Source organism: Balaenoptera ricei, chromosome 3, assembly GCF_028023285.1.
Source record: "Balaenoptera ricei isolate mBalRic1 chromosome 3, mBalRic1.hap2, whole genome shotgun sequence".
NCBI classification, from domain to species: Eukaryota; Metazoa; Chordata; class Mammalia; order Artiodactyla; family Balaenopteridae; genus Balaenoptera; species Balaenoptera ricei.
This window is the reverse complement of record NC_082641.1, coordinates 64,734,081-64,751,056: the sequence shown is the minus strand read 5'-3', so window position 1 is coordinate 64,751,056 and position 16,976 is coordinate 64,734,081. Positions and strand designations below refer to the sequence as shown.

Here is a 16,976-nt window from a genome sequence, read left to right as displayed (position 1 = left end):
CAGCAGGAAGAAAAAGAAATTTTCACTTACACTCAAGTTTCAGGAGAAGAAAATGTACATGCAATCTGAACTATAGCTCAAAAGACCATGTAATAAGAAGTCATATTTAAATGTACAAAAAGGTCTTTGATAACTGCCACACCTATCTGTGCGACGGATGAATATATATATATATCTATCTATATACATACATGTATATATAAAACATATTACAGTATATTTATAATAGAGGAGTGTCTTTTGGTTTTTTTTAACATCTTTAATGGAGTATAATTGCTTTACAGTGGTATGTTAGTTTCTGCTTTGTAACTAGAGGAGTGGTTTTGAAATGGACTCGTTTCTCAGAGGCTCCACAGACAGGCTTCAGTGACAGCAAGGGTGTGAACAAACAGGACTCCTGGGGGCTCTGGGTCCACCAGTTCTACATCAACCAGAGAATTTTGCTTTTATCTCACTTCCATTTGGCATTTTCAGTACTGCCACATTGAAGAAAGAGTTCTCTTCCAGAAAAAAGTTAAACTACAACAGAATTTATGTTTACGAATGTGTGTATGAACATATTTATATTGGAAGCCATGGTATATATTCATGATCATATAAGCACATATCTTGGTTGTGTTGGGGAGAAGAGACTGAGTCCTGGGAAAATGAATGCAGTTCACTCAGTTAAGAAGAAAGACATGAAAATAATCAGGATGTCACAAATCTTTAAGGATATATTGAATTTATGTGAATTACTGTAAACCTTGAAATTAATAGGATATTAACAAAAGCAGATTCCTAGGTCACAGCTATTCTAGTTCAGTTTGTGATGACTATGACCAGGGTGGAGCCTGGGAATATGTATACTCACAAAAGGCCCAGGTAATTTTTTTGATTTATTTTTTGTTTCTTGGGGGTTTTTTTGGCCGCACTGCACAGCTTGTGGGATCTTAGTTCCCCGACCAGGGATTGAACCTGTGTCCCTTGCAGTGGAAGTGCAGAGTCCTAACCACTTGACCACCAGGGAATTCCCTCCAGCAAGGTTTTTTGAGGGTCTTGCTTAAGGAAATATCTGGTCAAAGTCAGTGGTCTACTGTGTCACCATATTTCTTTTTACCTTCCTAATACATCTAAGTAGTAGGAAGAACAGTAAATTCAATTTCTCTCTTTTAATTTCACCTTTTTATATTAAAGTAAAATATTCCCTATTGATTCCAGAGAAGTTATTTTAAGGGAGGAAGCATGTCAGTGTGCCACAAATTTGCCTGTATTTTGACACATCTGCCCAAACCAAGAAGCTCAGAGGTGAATTTTAATTCTGCATTTTAGTTGATACCCATAATTATAGAAAAATCTGTTTAATACACCATTATGTATGACAGTGAGACATGCACAAATGAATGCACTATATTTAAATGAATGGTCAAATCTTCAGCCTCAAATTTTTCCCTATAAATAGATGAAAAAGGGAAGAATTATTGGTCAAGACCATTAACCACTTGCACATTTTGTTGGAGGCACCAACGGTTAATTATGACCTTGCTGGTGGAACTAAAAGTATAATTAATCGTTCAAGCCATTGTCACTTCTAAAGATTACAGCTTCAGAGAGAGAGGCCTGACAAAGCTAAACATCTTAATTTTTGTATAGAGTTCTCTATGTGAAACTGGGATTGTATCAATAGTCAGGCACCACTTTATTATCTCAAATAAGAACTACACGTGATTAGTATAACACGGTACAATAGTTTAGCAAGGTGGTATCAAATCAAGCCAGGAAAAATTAAAATTTTGCAAAACAAAGAGTGACAAAAATAATTAGACAAAATAATGGAGAACATATTCATAATTTGGACTGAAAGAAAATGCTCATTTCCCTAGTCTGTAAGGATAGCTCCAACGGATAAATGTCCATCTGGTATAAACAGACAAGAAACAGAAACAGTGGAAAATGTTAGTCTCACTGATAATTACAGAAATGTACATTAAAACCACTAGAAAGCAATATCACTTTTCCATTAAATAGGAAAATGTGACAAATGTGACAAAACTCAACATTGGCAGGACTTAGAAGAAAGTTGCACAGATACCTTGCTGATGATGTTGTGAAATGATGAGTTACATATTCCTTGGAGCGTTTGGGCAGTCTGTCGAGTCATGTATCATGAAATCATGAAAGTGATCAGGCCCCCTGTACCAGCCTTACCGGCTGTGGGTAAGATACACCACCAAGGGACCTTTAAAAGGGGAGAAACTCCCTGTGCAAAGATGGTTAGCACCACATCATATATTAATGCTGAAACTTGGAAACTGCCTGAATGCCTAATTATTCAGAAAGAGCTAGAAAAGTGGTAAGTTAACATGATAGAATATACATATATTGCTATTAGAAGATACCAATATGACGAATTCACAGGAATATAAAACGATGTAAAAAGCAAAAAATGATGCATATATACACGTAGAGCTGAACTGTTAAATTATTTCTGTATGGCAGGATTATGAGGGTTTTAGAGGTGGAAACATTTGATTTTCAGAACAGGGTTTCTCAAATTTAATTGCACAAAAATGATCTGTGGAGCTTGTTAAACCTGGGGGGTGTCTGGAATGTGGGTTCAGGAATCTGTATTAAAAAAAAAACCTTCGGACCTGCTGTATAAAAAAATAAATAAAATTCAAAAATTCAAAAAAAAAGAAAACAACCTTCCGGTAATTATCTGTGGAAGACACTTTGATAAACATTTATTTAGTGATCTGGGTGCTGGGAGTCTTTCTGGTTTCCTTTTTGTGTCCATATTTTTACATATACATGATAAAATATTAAAAAGTACATTTTCAAGCATTCTGTAGACTCATCTTAATAATGAATATGTCCAGAGGCATACTTGGAATACTGACAAATTCCATCAACGTGTGTACAGCACATAATTTTCCCCATAAGATGAAAATGCTTTAAGCAGAGAACAAAGCCCGGTTGAGATGCAGTCTGCTGGGTAGTAGGCTAGGCTCAATCAATAGTGGAGCACTCTGTGTCTACCACTCACCATTCAAACCCTGAGTCAGGAAAATCACTAAGTGTCTCAGAACACTCACTACCAGACTCAGCTTTCAGTAGCAGCTGACATCATCACTCCCCACTCCCTGATACATTTTCTTCACTTGACTTACAGGACACCATGTCCTCTTGGCTATCCTCCAATTGCTCTGCTGATTCCTTCTCTTCTTTGTTGTTCTCCAGGACTCCTCACCCAGTCCATGGCCCTCTTCTCAGTCTATCTACATTTACTCCCTGGCTGATCTCAACAGGCCTTAAATACCATCTAAATGGCATAGAGTCTCCCACCTGGACCTCCCTCCAAGCGCTTAACATCTATATCCCACTGCTTACTTAACAACTCCACTTAAATTACTTCCTCTTTTTGTATTTTCCCTCTTGCACATTCCCCTTCAGCCACACTAGCCTTCATGCTATTACTCAAAATATGCAGTGTCCTCCTACTCTAGAGTCTTTGCAGTGGCTGTTCCCTCTGCACTGCCAAGGGAACGACTTTCCCTTCATTACATATCAACACGGTATTTCCATCACCTGCTGCAGTCTTTGTTTAGATGTCTTCTTCAAAATAAGATGATCACCTCTTAAAAATTGTACCAACCCCCATCTACATCCAGTAGCCCAATCCTTCTTACCCTGGCCTATCACCCTCTGACATAAAATATTATATACTTACTTATTATGTATACTGCTATTTTCAGTTTTCCCCACACTAGAATGTAAACTACACAAGGTCAGGGAATTTCTGGTTGCTGTTGCCTCCTGTCCATGATATATCACAGGTGCCTAAATAGTGCCTGGCATACAGTATCACTCCATAAATATATTTATTGAATGGCTAAAATCATAAGTGTCAAAGACACACGATATCAAGGCTCTATGGAACACAGTAATTTCATGTAATGATATCATCGTCCCTCAGAAAGATACAATTTTCTGTTGTTTCCTTCTCCAATTCAATTGTACATATAATCAGCTTAATATATTAGTCATAGAAACTTGGAGAAACAGGAAGAAGTTGTATACTCAACTCAAGATGTAGACTAAGTAGAGAGAATCACTTGGATGCTTCTGGGAAGCAAAGTATTGGATCCTTTCTTTAAAGCACCAGGCATAGAATCATTCATGCACCCCATGGGTCTTTCTCTCTTAGCAATGCCTCACCAGGCCCCCTAAGGAAGATCACTTAATGCTTTTATCAACTCTGTATCTTAGGAGCCCCAGTTACATCATAAGGTAGAAGCTATAAGCAGCTGGAAAAACATCTTTGCCTACACTCCAATTCTCCCTATTTTTCCTACTTATCTTGGCTTCACAACACATACAAAATTTTGTTGCATTAAGTTGTCTACTTCCCTTTCTTCCCTACTAGCCTGCCTATCTCCTTGAGAGCAGGGACCGTTGCCATATCCCTGGTACCTACACAGTACCTGGCAGCACATGGTGATTGCTCAATTAACGTGCATAGAATCAATGACTGATTCAGAGTCTCATCAGGTAAAAGATGTACTACAGAGACTTAATTAAAGTATTAATTCATACAGCATAGAGCTAATGAAAGTATTAATAAATCAACACAAGGATGTAATTATGCAAATACACAAGATCCCATATTTTCATTCCTTTGTTAACCAGAAAAGCAGCACCTTCACTTCAGCTATTTATTCATCATCAAAACAGTCCTGGGAGAAAAGAAGTAAAAATCCAGATTTCCAGTAGAGGATATTTAGAGTGCTAATAAAAGACCTAGATTAGGTTTGAGTCCTGACTCAACACAGTTGTGTATTTGGACAAATGCTTATTAACCTTCCAAACCTCAGGTTTCTCACCTGTGAAATGGGACTACTATTTCTGTTAGCCTTCAGAATACTACTGTAAGGGTCAAATGAGACTGTAAAATTTCTTTGACATACAAAAATAATTATTTTGCCCATTCATTTTCCTTCTATTTCCCCTCAGTTTTCAGTCACTCCAAAAAAAATTAAGTATCTGAAGAACTATGATATAGTTTCTATTTATACCTAAGTCTTATACAGTAAGTTCCGTAAGTTCCCTACATATGAGCCTTCAAGTTTTGAACTGCCAAAGATGCTAACGTGTGTTTGCATGTCCAATCACATAAGTTAGTTCACGTGTCTGGCATACATTGTCACGTGCGTGTATCCTGTACAAGTGGTTGTGCTTTTGTGTACTTTACTGTACAGTACTATATAGAGTACAGTAGTACAGTATCTTATTTCAAGCCCAGGATGTCCGGAAGCAAGTGCAAAAGTAGTAGTGATGAACTGGTATGCTAAGAAGAGCCAGCTGTTGTACTGTACTACACTACTTTTCAAGGTAATGTATTGTAAGATTAAAAACGCTTTCTTTAATTTTTGTTTTTTTTTTATGTATTATTTGTGTGTAAAAGTATTATAAACCTATTACAGTACAGTACTATATAGTCAATTGTGTCAGTTGGGTACCTAGGCTAACTTTGTTGGACTTATGAACAAATTGGACTTATGAATGCGCTCTCAGAACAGAACTAGTTTGTATGTAGGGGACTTACTGTATATAAGTACTATGAGCTCTTCGGAAAAGGAAGACAATGGGATCTATAGCATATGCCTTTCCTGTTTGCCCCAATCTTCCTTGAGTTAACAACTTTGAAGATAATAATCAAGCTTTCTTTTAATATTTACACAGCTTCCCTTTTCACTTAGATTGGTTAATGGAACCAAAATTAATGTGGAGCTTGGATTGAAGAATGCCCAAGTCCAATCATCACTAATTTTGACATTCTTTCAAATGCTGAATAAATGAAGCAATTCCCTAACTGGGCATTGCTGATCAAGGAAAGGTAAGCAAATCTGTTCCCTAATTTTTTCTATATAAAATACAGGAGCTCATTTTCAGGCTTCGTACTACAGACAGTATCTCTTCTTTGATTTGATTCCATAGTCCTTGTTAGCTGTTTTTGAATCTCTCACCATTTTCCTACCTCAGTAACAAATAAGCAAAAAAAAAAAAAAAAAAAAAATCTAGTGAGGTCACTGGAGAATTTATTACTCACAGGGCAATTTTAACACTGTCCAACACAAGTGATTACATTATCAGCTTGTACAAAAGTGACCAGGACACAAAATGCAATAACTACATTTCAAGTAAATTTTAAACAAACAACAACCACAAATGATTTAATACATGAAGACATATAGTGGTACTGGTAGTGACCACAGCAACCAGATATAATTTTCTAATAAAAATAAATTGACTCTAAAACTCCTTCCCAAAAGTTTATGTTGTAAAATTTAAAACAAAAAAAAAACCCCAACTTAGGGCCAAAGCCACTTGCTTACCTGACTGATGTCACTCGTCCAGGCAGCTTTCTCCTGGCGTGAAGGTGCTAACAAGACCACAGTGAAAGGGGCAGCGTCAGGAGGCTCCACCACTATTTTAAAATCCAGGTGTCCAAACACTTGACCAGAACCTTTGGCTTCAACACATGTAAACCAAACAATTAGATGTGAACACAAAAATATGAGTGACAGTTGCTTTCACATGGTTCTAGTAATACAATCAATGTGCATTTAAGTCCAGGATCTCATTTCAGCAATATGGTGCTTCTTGGGCATGGGGAAGGCTTTGTTAAGCTCATAAGCAGATGAAGAAACTGAGATCAGTAGGTTACTCAGGACTAGGATCCTGCTTTCCTTCTCATTTCATGGTTTTTTTTTTTTTAATTTCCATAATTTACGGAATTCCAACACACTAATTCAATCCCTTTCTTTTCTGCCACTGCAAAGTCACTATCAAGAGACAAATTCAGTAAAATGTGAATTCCCAAAGACGGTTTAACAAGGTCACAGGTTAAATGGCTCAACAGAATTTTTCATATATAAATGAATTCAGGGAGTTTATTCTTAACATCTTTCCTGCTTCTTTAAGCAGCTCTTCTTAGCTTTGAATGAATAAAAACCATAGGACTATTTAATTCTAATATAATTCTAAGTGATAGTATGTGACTTACAGTCATCATCGCTTGTATCGGGCTCCTCAACCAATGTACATTCTATTAGAGAGAGAACTCCACCTGTCTGGAAACAGACCAATTTTTCATTAAGAGGCTAAGAGTCTTTCACAGGTTGGGAACCTGTGATTTGCAAACCTTACATTCAAACTGCCACAGAAGAAAATAGCAATTCTGCTTCATAAATAATTTTTCATAGAGTCCAAAATTAAACTTAGATGTGTAAAAGTAATTGAATTCATTGAACTTCATGGTTCTTCCCCACATCCGACTCTCACTCCTGATGTTTATAAAATTTAGCAAGTCAGTCTATGGGAGACTATATGGCACCTTAGGGGCCCTGTAGAGTGAATGAAGCTCAGCAAAGGGCAGAACTCTCCAACCAGGAAGTGATTTAAGCAGTAGGAAGCCTTTGTTGTGATGTGGGATAATATTTTCAGGCACTAATAACAGAAGGTACAGATAGGCAGACTTCTTCTGTTAAGGGCCAGCTAGTAAATCTTTTAGGCTTTGCAAGCCATGTGATCTCTATCGCAACTGCTCAAATCTGCTGTTCTAAAAAAGCATGAAAACAGCCAGGGACAATATGTAAGGAAATGAGTATGGCTGTGTTCCAATAAAACTTTATTATCAAAAACAGGCAACAAGCTGCGGGCCATAGTTTGCTCACTCCTGGTACTGAGCAAGATAAAAGAGCATTTAGTAAATATTATATAATCAGTACACTGCAGTAATTTGACAAGATTTTTGTAGCTCAGTAGTCACCAACTAGTAATTTTGTCCAGGTTATGATTTTAATTGCTCTTCTTTATGGCAATGCACACTTAAATTTCTATTACTTTGGATCCAATTGACAACAAAGTAAATGTCAGGATTGGTAACTGTATATTACCTCACCATGAAATCTGACAATCTATTTTATGATAGCAGGCATAGGAAAGTCATAATTAAGTTAACCTCAATGCCTCTTAAGTGCATGGAACATAAATGGAATAGTCATATAAAACCAGTACCTTGAGCAGATGCAGCTTTCCTCCTGAACTTCTTGTACAAATTAAAAAGTGTTTTGTAAACAAGAAGCATTGTCTTTCTCCTTCCTTTTTCAAAGACAATGAACCCAGGCGAACTTTACTAAGTTTCCCCCTCTCAACGGAAGGTACTTGAATAAGAGAACCTGGTGATCACAAAAGTGAAGAACACACAGTAATTACAATTCTGTCAAGTGAGAGCTGTTCCTGATGTAAAAACACCAGGGCCTGTTTCCCAAGATACCAAGGATTTATTTGATGCACCATTGGAACAAGTAAATCCCCTGCACTCGGAGCAGAAGAAACAATGCATTACGTTTTAAGGGTTGCACACTAATTCCTACTATTTTTGTAAAACACTTTAGACTTGATTATCTACAAGCTGGAAAATAAGTTTACAAGAAAGCCAAATTGAATTCAAAGAACGAGGCACTTCTGCCATCTGTCCTTCATAATCTGATCTCAATCAATTTATTTACATAAGAATAAGGTACATATTATATAATTAGATAGAGTAATAAAATAACCTAATAAAAAGCAAATCAAATTTAATTTTCCTGGAGCCCTGAAGGTAGATAAATAGCATTAATATAGTTTACTTTGTATTTTAAAAATAGAATGTACAATACATGTACATTATAAAAATACACAAATTATACAATTCAATGCAATTTAGTTAAGGACTATTTTTAAAGGGCAGTCATTTCAGGTTACATTTAAATTATATGTGATAAAAATTTTTTGTGGAATCTAAATGGAAAAGAAACCACACAAATTCTATACCCAGAACATTCCTGTGAGCAAAACTGTCTTCCATTCAATGTGAGAAGCTATGCATAGACTTTATATAGTTTCACCCTAATAATGACTGCCTGCTCCCCACAAAAGAAAATTCTAATCTAAGTTAAATACCAAACCAAAAAGTACTACAAAAGATGCTAGCAAATACCTTGCCTCTGACTTCTGAAATGCCCTGAGCCAGTAATATTTCTACTATTTGTTTAATCCACCACCTACTCCAAATGCAGCCTTACAAAGGCTCCTATCAGCCTCATAAGAACTATTAAATTACTATTTATCACTTAAATATTAACAGTGGTCATCACTAAGAGATGAGATTGCAGGCAACTTTATTTTCCTCTTCATACATTTCCTGGGTTTCCCGATTTTTTTGTTGTTGTTGTTGTTTGTTTTAGAATAGTAAAACTATGACTGTGGGTCACAAAATGTTTACACTAACATCTGAATATTCCAAACAGCATCTACTTTTACAGAGATCTAAAGATGTGCTGGGGGTAAAGAACCCAAGTTTCTACGGATTCCCTGAATTCCATCTATTCAGGTGAGTGTTTAGGTGGGGCTGCTTGACAAAGGCAGAATTGCTGAGGCAGTCCTGGGGGAGGGTGTGGGACTGGGGAATGAGGGCGGGAGAAGGCTTGGTTCCAGTGAAAGGAATGGGCAAGAAGGAGGAGAGGTAGGTGGGAGCAAAGTGGCAGAGAGCACAGGCAGCATGTAATTAAATATGAAGAATAACGGAGCAATGAAAAAAGCAGAAGGCAGAATGCTTAGAGGAGTAGACGGGCAAGTAACAGCAGCAGCAGGATTGTATTCATGAGACCCGTGGGTGAAACCGAAGCCACAGGAGATCTTCCAGAGGACCTGGGTCATCCCCGCCAGGAGATGGCAGTGGATTCAGCAGCATAACAACTGAAAGTCAGAAAGGGAATGGATGGGAAAAGACAGTAAGTTTTAGGTTTGCCATGGGCGGTCGTGAGTCATCTAGGCAGATAGGTTAGGGCAGAGCGGAAGACTGCAGCATAGACAGGTGGGCAAGCGGGTTTGAGAGTCATTTTCAGAAGGGATATAACCAATGCTATGAAAACTGGATAATAATGTGTTCACTGGTAAATGCTTCTAGCATTTAATGATTTTGTAAATCAGAAATTATAGAGTACACTGTTAACTCATATATTAATCATTACCGTGAATTTTAACTTTGAGGTAAAAAAAAAACCAATGTTTCCTTGGCAACTATACACTAATATGCTTAATCTATAACTGTTCATCTCATATCCAAATAGGAGACTGTGTGCATTAGGTATGTACAGAAGTGTATACATCTGAATTAAAAGTGAGCAATTTCAACACTGGTTTATAAAATAAGCTTGTTGAAAAATAAGTTAAGTGGATATTTTTTTCACATTTCATCTTATGTTTGACATGATGTTTCAACACAACTATGAGACTTGAGGATTCCTTTCTAGTTAATACAAATTAGAGAACTCATAGTCTTGAATCAGTAATTCCTCAGTATCAGACCATTGCTGTGATACGATATTTTGCATCACCATCATCATCAGTCTATCTAATAATTGGGGTCAACTTACCAAAACACTTCTGTTTTTCAATCACTAGATTCCCATAGCATGGCATTCAAGACTGGCTAATGCCCTTATTCTTAATTCCACTCAGTAGTGTAAAAGAATGAAGAGCAATTTCCAGGTTATTGGATTAGGCGTTTGAGAAGGTATAACTATTTCTAGACCCCACGTTACAATTTCAAAGGACACTGGTACACTGAAAGTACATGATTTTGAGTCTGGGAATGATTAAAGTACCACAGAGGTTCACGTTTCATTCTCAATGCATTTAGCTCTAAATTCGGTCACCTTTATTTAATTTTCCTGATTCACATTTCCACTAGACAACAATGACTAGTATAATGGATTTTGCACAAAATGTCAACTTAAAGTGCCTTTATCTTCTAATAAATATTCATATATATTTCACGTTACTGAAAATAGACACCCATTCCAAAATTTAGATCTTCGTTTTTAAGGTTTATGTCATAATCTCACAGACACTAGCCTAGACGCCTTTATGAACATTTAATCTTCACAACAACCCTAAAAGACAGCTACTACTATTCCCCAACTTAAAGGGAGGAAACTGAGGCAAAGAGAGGTTAAGTAAATTGCCCAATATCACACAGCAAGGAAGTGGAGGAGACAGGATTTGACCTCCATGACGTGGTTATATGTCTACCTATTATTGCCGCAGACACTTTTGCTCAAGAAACTTTGAAAAGATTTTGGAAAATAAATGACAGTGTCAGACCACTGCTATGATATAGTCCTCTGCATCGTACTCATCAACCATCTAGTAATTGGAATCAATTTACAATAAAACCTGTTTTTTCAATCACGAAATTCCTACAGATTGACATTCAAGATTGGCTATCACACCTATTCGGAGGAGGCCTTTCAGATGACCTTATTTTTTCTAGTCCTCAGAATAAAAATTCATTTGAGATTGAAACCACATACATATTTGTACATAAGCGTTTGCACACGCACTCACGCATTGAAAAACAGACCGTATATCACCCCTAAAAGTAAACAATGCAAATATTAGTATACAATTAGAGATAAACTATAGTCCATTTCATAGAAAATAGAATCAAAGTTAAAAAAACTTTTTTAAAAACCCACTTCAACGAGTTTTAAAGCCTATTAAAAGTATTTAGTAAAAGTAATAATAGGAGCAACCAAAGCAAAATAATGCAAACTTTCCAAATTGTCCATAATTGGATTACTTTCTACTTTCAGATTAAGGTTCGATTTTTTAAACACCTTTATTGAAGAATTCCCAAACAGACTAACCAAACCAAACAACACAGAAAAATACTGCTGAAAGGCAAATCATTATATCAATATCAATACAGCAATAACATCAGATATATTAATAGCTGGCAGAAGCACCTCAAACATGTAGTACAGAACAAGCTATAAATAACATCTGGACATGAATCAAAGGGAGAGGCGGCTCATGACTGTTTTTCCTCCAGGTGCAATGAAAAAAAATATGATTTTTTCATTGGATTCGACCTTCTAGCATTTTTCAACTAAGTTTGTAGAAATATATTAAATGTTTATGTGTAATAATACTTTTCAGTCCAAAGTCCTTTCAGAAATTGAATACTAGTTACAAAAACTTTTGTTACCATTTTCACATAGTATACAGCTCAAGTCCTTTAGTGAGTATTTTTCAGTGAACTCCAATTACAAGAAAAATACAAAACAAGACAGCTGACATTCAAAACTGTAGTTCAACAAGCAATTCAATTTAATCCATTGTTCATTTTCCGGGTATCTATAATGGAAAGCATTGTACTAGGCAAGAGAGAATTCATAAAAACTGCCCTTCAGAGTTACAATTACTGGGAGAGACAGGCATGCAAGCAAGCGGATGAAATACATGCACCAGGAGCAAAGGGGCTTGGGAATGAGGAGGACGGTAAATTCATTCTAACTGGAGGAAAGAGGAGGGGAAGATGAGAAGGAAATTTAAAAGGCTCTTTAGAGGTGTCTGACCTGAGCCCAGTAGGACAAGCAGACCTTCCATAGGCACAAGAAAGGTGGATAAGGGCATTCCTGGTGCCCAGGCTAGGGCCAGCACATGTAAAGGCACAGAAGCAGACAAGTGCCAGGAAGGCAGGAAGCCAATATGGGGACACGGTCTGTACGGAGGAATAGAGGGGGAGTTAGGAAGGCCTGATGTTGTCAGCATTAGAGTCCACTATTACTTAAAGAAAAATGAATACTTAAAGCCAAAAATGAGAAAGGTATCATATCCCGAAATATACTTCCAAACTTTAACGTACGTGTGATTTCTCTCCTTGTAAATAAATATGGAAAATAGAACAGCATGTGGTAAATTTTTTAAGTGTTCTGTGCAAAAATTAACGTGTGTAGCACAAATAATGTCTTGTTTGATGAGGTAAAAAAAGATTTTAAGCAACACATTTTGGTAGGCACTAGAAATGCAAATATCTTCAAATAATATTGGCATGTTATAAAGAGAAACCACATTAAAGGTTAATTCTAGCTCCAAATTTATATGCCACTCCTCACCAAGTTCAAAATTATGATTGTGTGCAATATATTGCCACTAATCGATTTTGTGGGGCATGCTCCCCTGCCCCCAGAACACCTGAGCACTTAAAAAGAACTTGGAGTGTGGTTTACATCCTGCACTCTGTAATGAAAGCCACGGAGGAATATGGACTGTTAGGTTGTTGCTTCTCTACAGTTTCCAGTACAAATATTTTCAACTCTTCAAAAGCTCAATTTACTGGGTGATGCCCCCAAAGCACACCCCTCAAACATGATACCTTCGCCATCACCGAAATATGGCAGGGCAAGTTGATAGTGAGACATTTCATCTGGCAACTGGAGTTACCAATTGAATCAAATCATATCATGTGGGGCCGATCCGGAAGTGCTGATGAAAAATGGGAACAAGAGACAGCTGTTTTCACTTCGGACATTGTCCCCACTGCTATGTGAAAGGGCTCTGAGTAATGCAAGTTTCTCTTGGGCCTTTGCCTGGATGTCGTCACCACCTGGCACTGCCACTCCAATCGGCCAGAGCAATCTGTCCTCCCTGGAGCTGTAGAGAATGTCCGGTCCACTGAGGAGGAGAGTCCAGTCAGAATGTAATTTACTGTCCCACTCGTGCTTTACTATTATTGTGTTGCTGTTTTTCATGGCCCCTGAAAAGAAACAGCACAAAGGTGGGCCTCAACCACAGCCTCGGTCAAGGCCATGGGGACATCCTGCATGAACAGCATCAATCAAACAGCTAAATCAAGCCTGCTCCAAAATGCTTTCCTGGATCTGCCAGTGATAATGTGACAGGTGCAGAGACCACTTAGATGGTGGGTCTGCTGAACAAGGACTTACCTTGGCGGATGAAAGTTTGGCTAGTGTCCAGCAAAATATCACAGCCCTCTACGATCATTCTTTCTATGGCGAGGTTCTTCCTTATGTTTTCAGTGTCACTCACTTCATCGTGCATGACCCTGTCAGACACAATACAGGATCACAGTGAGAGATTTTCTATTGCCCCAGCAGATAAGCAAAGGAGCTCCATCTCGGAAGCTAGGGTTTGAACTTGTATCAGTCTAACTGGGGCTGTAGGGTAAGTCATGCTGGACTTCTAGCCTTCATCAAGTCATGACTCAAAGCAAAGCAAATGTACATCATGATTCTTAAGGATAAGTGAGTATCCTGAGAATGCTCCTTGTAAAGGCAACAGGAAAGCAATATATTATTTTACGAACAGCTCCATTCATTGAAATTAGGATGCCATTTCTTAGAGGTGGAGTAAATTAGAGAACTTTATACCATTTATCCCATATAAGCTAAAGGAACACAGATGCCAAAACACTGAAAAGTCACTGATAAATCCAAAATATACATTCTCCAACTTCTTACCAAATATGGATGCAAAAATGCAACTAACAACCATTCTTCTATTACGATGAAAGAAATGTGAACATTTTCAAACTTAAACCAAAATATGCCTAATCTCAATTATATAAATTTACATGCCATAAAACCGTTTTCAAAGATATTTTTTTTCTTGGTTAAAATTAATGTGCATGCTGACTCAGCACCATCTCAGGAGCTAGCATTTAATGTTCAGCAGAATCTGAGAAGCTGGATTGTGTCTTGCTTCTTGTTCCCTGGACATATATATTCAGTTTCCACAAAAGACTAATGTGCTACTTTGCCAGATCAAACCTTTATTATAAATTCTCCACATACCTGGACAGTTCTTCTAGTTTGGATTTAGCAAACTCCAGACTTTTCCTCTCCACATGTTCATGGGGAGTATGAGCTAGGAGTTCATGAAGTGTGATGATATACCTGGGGATCTAAAAGCAAACAAAGGCCAGCATGAGCAAAGGTCAGGATGAGTAACACTAGATCTTCTCTACTTGCCATCATCACTTCTGAAGAGCTCATCTCTACTCTTACAGTTTTGACTGTTTCACAAGTATATATTTTTAAGAAATACATTTAAAATGAACTATGCTTCAAACATCAAACACACACAGAAACGTCACCAAGAACACATGAAGATAATAAAGTTTTATATTATAAAGAAACGATTATTTTCTCAGATTTTTAATATAATCATACATTTCTTTTTTTAATTTAATTTTATTTTTTATACAGCAGGTTCTTATTAGTTATCTATTTTATACATATTAGAGTATACATGTCAATCCTAATCTCCCAGTTCATCCCACCACCCCCCCACCCCACCCCCACCCCCCCACTGCCCCCCTTGGTGTCCATACGTTTGTTTTCTACATTTGTGTCTCTATTTCTGCCTTGGAAACTGGTTCATCTGCTGTTTCTAGATTCCACATATAGGCGTTAATATACAATATTTGTTTTGCTATTTCTGACTTACTTCACTCTGTATGACAGTCTCTAGGTCCATCCATGTCTCTACAAATGACCCAATTTCATTCTTTTTATGGCTGAGTAATATTCCATCGTATATATGTACCACATCCTCTTTATCCATGCATCTGTCGATGGGCAATTAGGTTGCTTCCATGACCTGGCTATTGTAAGTAGTGCCGCAATGAACATTGGGGTACATGTGTCTTTTTTTTTTATTATAAATTTATTTATTATTTTATTTATTTATTTTTGCCTGGGTTGGGTCTTCGTTGCTGTGCACGGTCTTTCTCTAGTTGCGGCAAGCGGGGGCTACTCTTCATTGCAGTGTGTGGTCTTCTCATTGTGGTGGCTTCTCTTGTTGCAGAGCATGGGCTCTAGGCATGCAGGCTTCAGTAGTTGTGGCATGCAGGCTCTAGAGTGCAGGCTCAGTAGTTGTGGTGCACAGGCTTAATTGTTCCACAGCATGTGGGATCTTCCTGGACCAGGGCTCGAACCCATGTCCCCTCCACTGGCAGGCGGATTCTTAACCACTGCGCCACCAGGAAAGTCCCCTGCTGGAAGATCTTTAATCATAGTTTCAATTTCATTACTTGTGACTGGTCTGTTCATATTTTCTATTTCTTCCTGGTTCAGTCTTGGAAGGTTATACCTTTCTAAGAATTTGTCCATTTCTTCCAGGTTATCCATTTTATTGGCATAGAGTTGCTTGTAGTAGTCTCTTAGGATGCTTTGTATTTCTGCAGTGTCCATTGTAACTTCTCCTTTTTCATTTCTAATTTTATTGATTTGAGTTCTCTCCCTCTTTTTCTTGATGAGTCTGGCTAAAGGTTTATCAATTTTGTTTATCTTCTCAAAGAACCATCTTTTAGTTTTATTGATCTTTTGCTATTGTTTACTTTGTTTCCATTTCATTTATTTCTGCTCTGATCTTTATGATTTCTTTCCTTCTACTAACTTTGGGTTTTGTTTGTTTTTCTTTCTCTAGTTCCTTTAGGTGTAAGGTTAGATTGTTTATTTGAGATTTTTCTTGTTTCTTGAGGTAGGATTGTATTGCTATAAACTTCCCTCTTAGAACTGCTTTTGCTGCATCCCATAGGTTTTGGATCGTTGTGCTTTCATTGTCATTTGTCTCTAGGTATTTTCTGATTTCCTCTTTGATTTCTTCAGTGATCTCTTGGTTATTTAGTAATGTATTGTTTAGCCTCCATGTGTTTGTATTTTTTATGTAATTTATTTCTAATCTCATAGCGTTGTTGTCAGAAAAGATGCTTGATACGATTTCAATTTTCTTAAATTTACCAAGGCTTGATTTGTGACCCAAGATGTGATCTATCCTGGAGAATGTCCCATGTGCACTTGAGAAGAAAGTGTAATCTGCTGTTTTCGGATGGAATGTCCTACAAATATCAATTTAATCTATCTGGTCTATTGTGTCATTTAAAGCTTGTGTTTCCTTATTTATTTTCATTTTGGATGATCTGTCTATTGGTGTAACTGAGGTGTTAAAGTCCCCCACTATTATTGTGTTACTGTTTATTTCCACTTTTATAGCTGTTAGCATTTGCCTTACGTATTGAGGTGCTCCTATGTTGGGTGCACCCAACATAGGAGCACCTCAATACATATGTGCTGGGTGCACCT

The 16,976-nt window shown here is 37.3% G+C and overlaps 1 protein-coding gene across 8 annotated transcripts in view; it reads right to left on the bottom strand.

Moving 5' to 3' along the window:
* RASGRF2 (Ras protein specific guanine nucleotide releasing factor 2) overlaps nt 1-16,976 on the bottom strand; it is a 229,323-nt gene that overhangs the window by 118,268 nt on the left and 94,079 nt on the right. For all 8 annotated transcript variants that reach the window (XR_009502340.1, XM_059916673.1, XM_059916674.1 and 5 more), the window contains 5 exons: nt 14,685-14,794; nt 13,818-13,936; nt 8,059-8,219; nt 7,046-7,112; nt 6,375-6,511 (listed from right to left, as the gene is read on the bottom strand). Coding sequence is in view for 7 of the 8 variants with exons in the window: in XM_059916673.1 (XP_059772656.1) it covers nt 6,375-6,511; nt 7,046-7,112; nt 8,059-8,219; nt 13,818-13,936; nt 14,685-14,794 (594 nt within the window). In the remaining variant the exon portion in view is untranslated. The remainder of the gene's footprint in view (nt 1-6,374; nt 6,512-7,045; nt 7,113-8,058; nt 8,220-13,817; nt 13,937-14,684; nt 14,795-16,976) is intronic.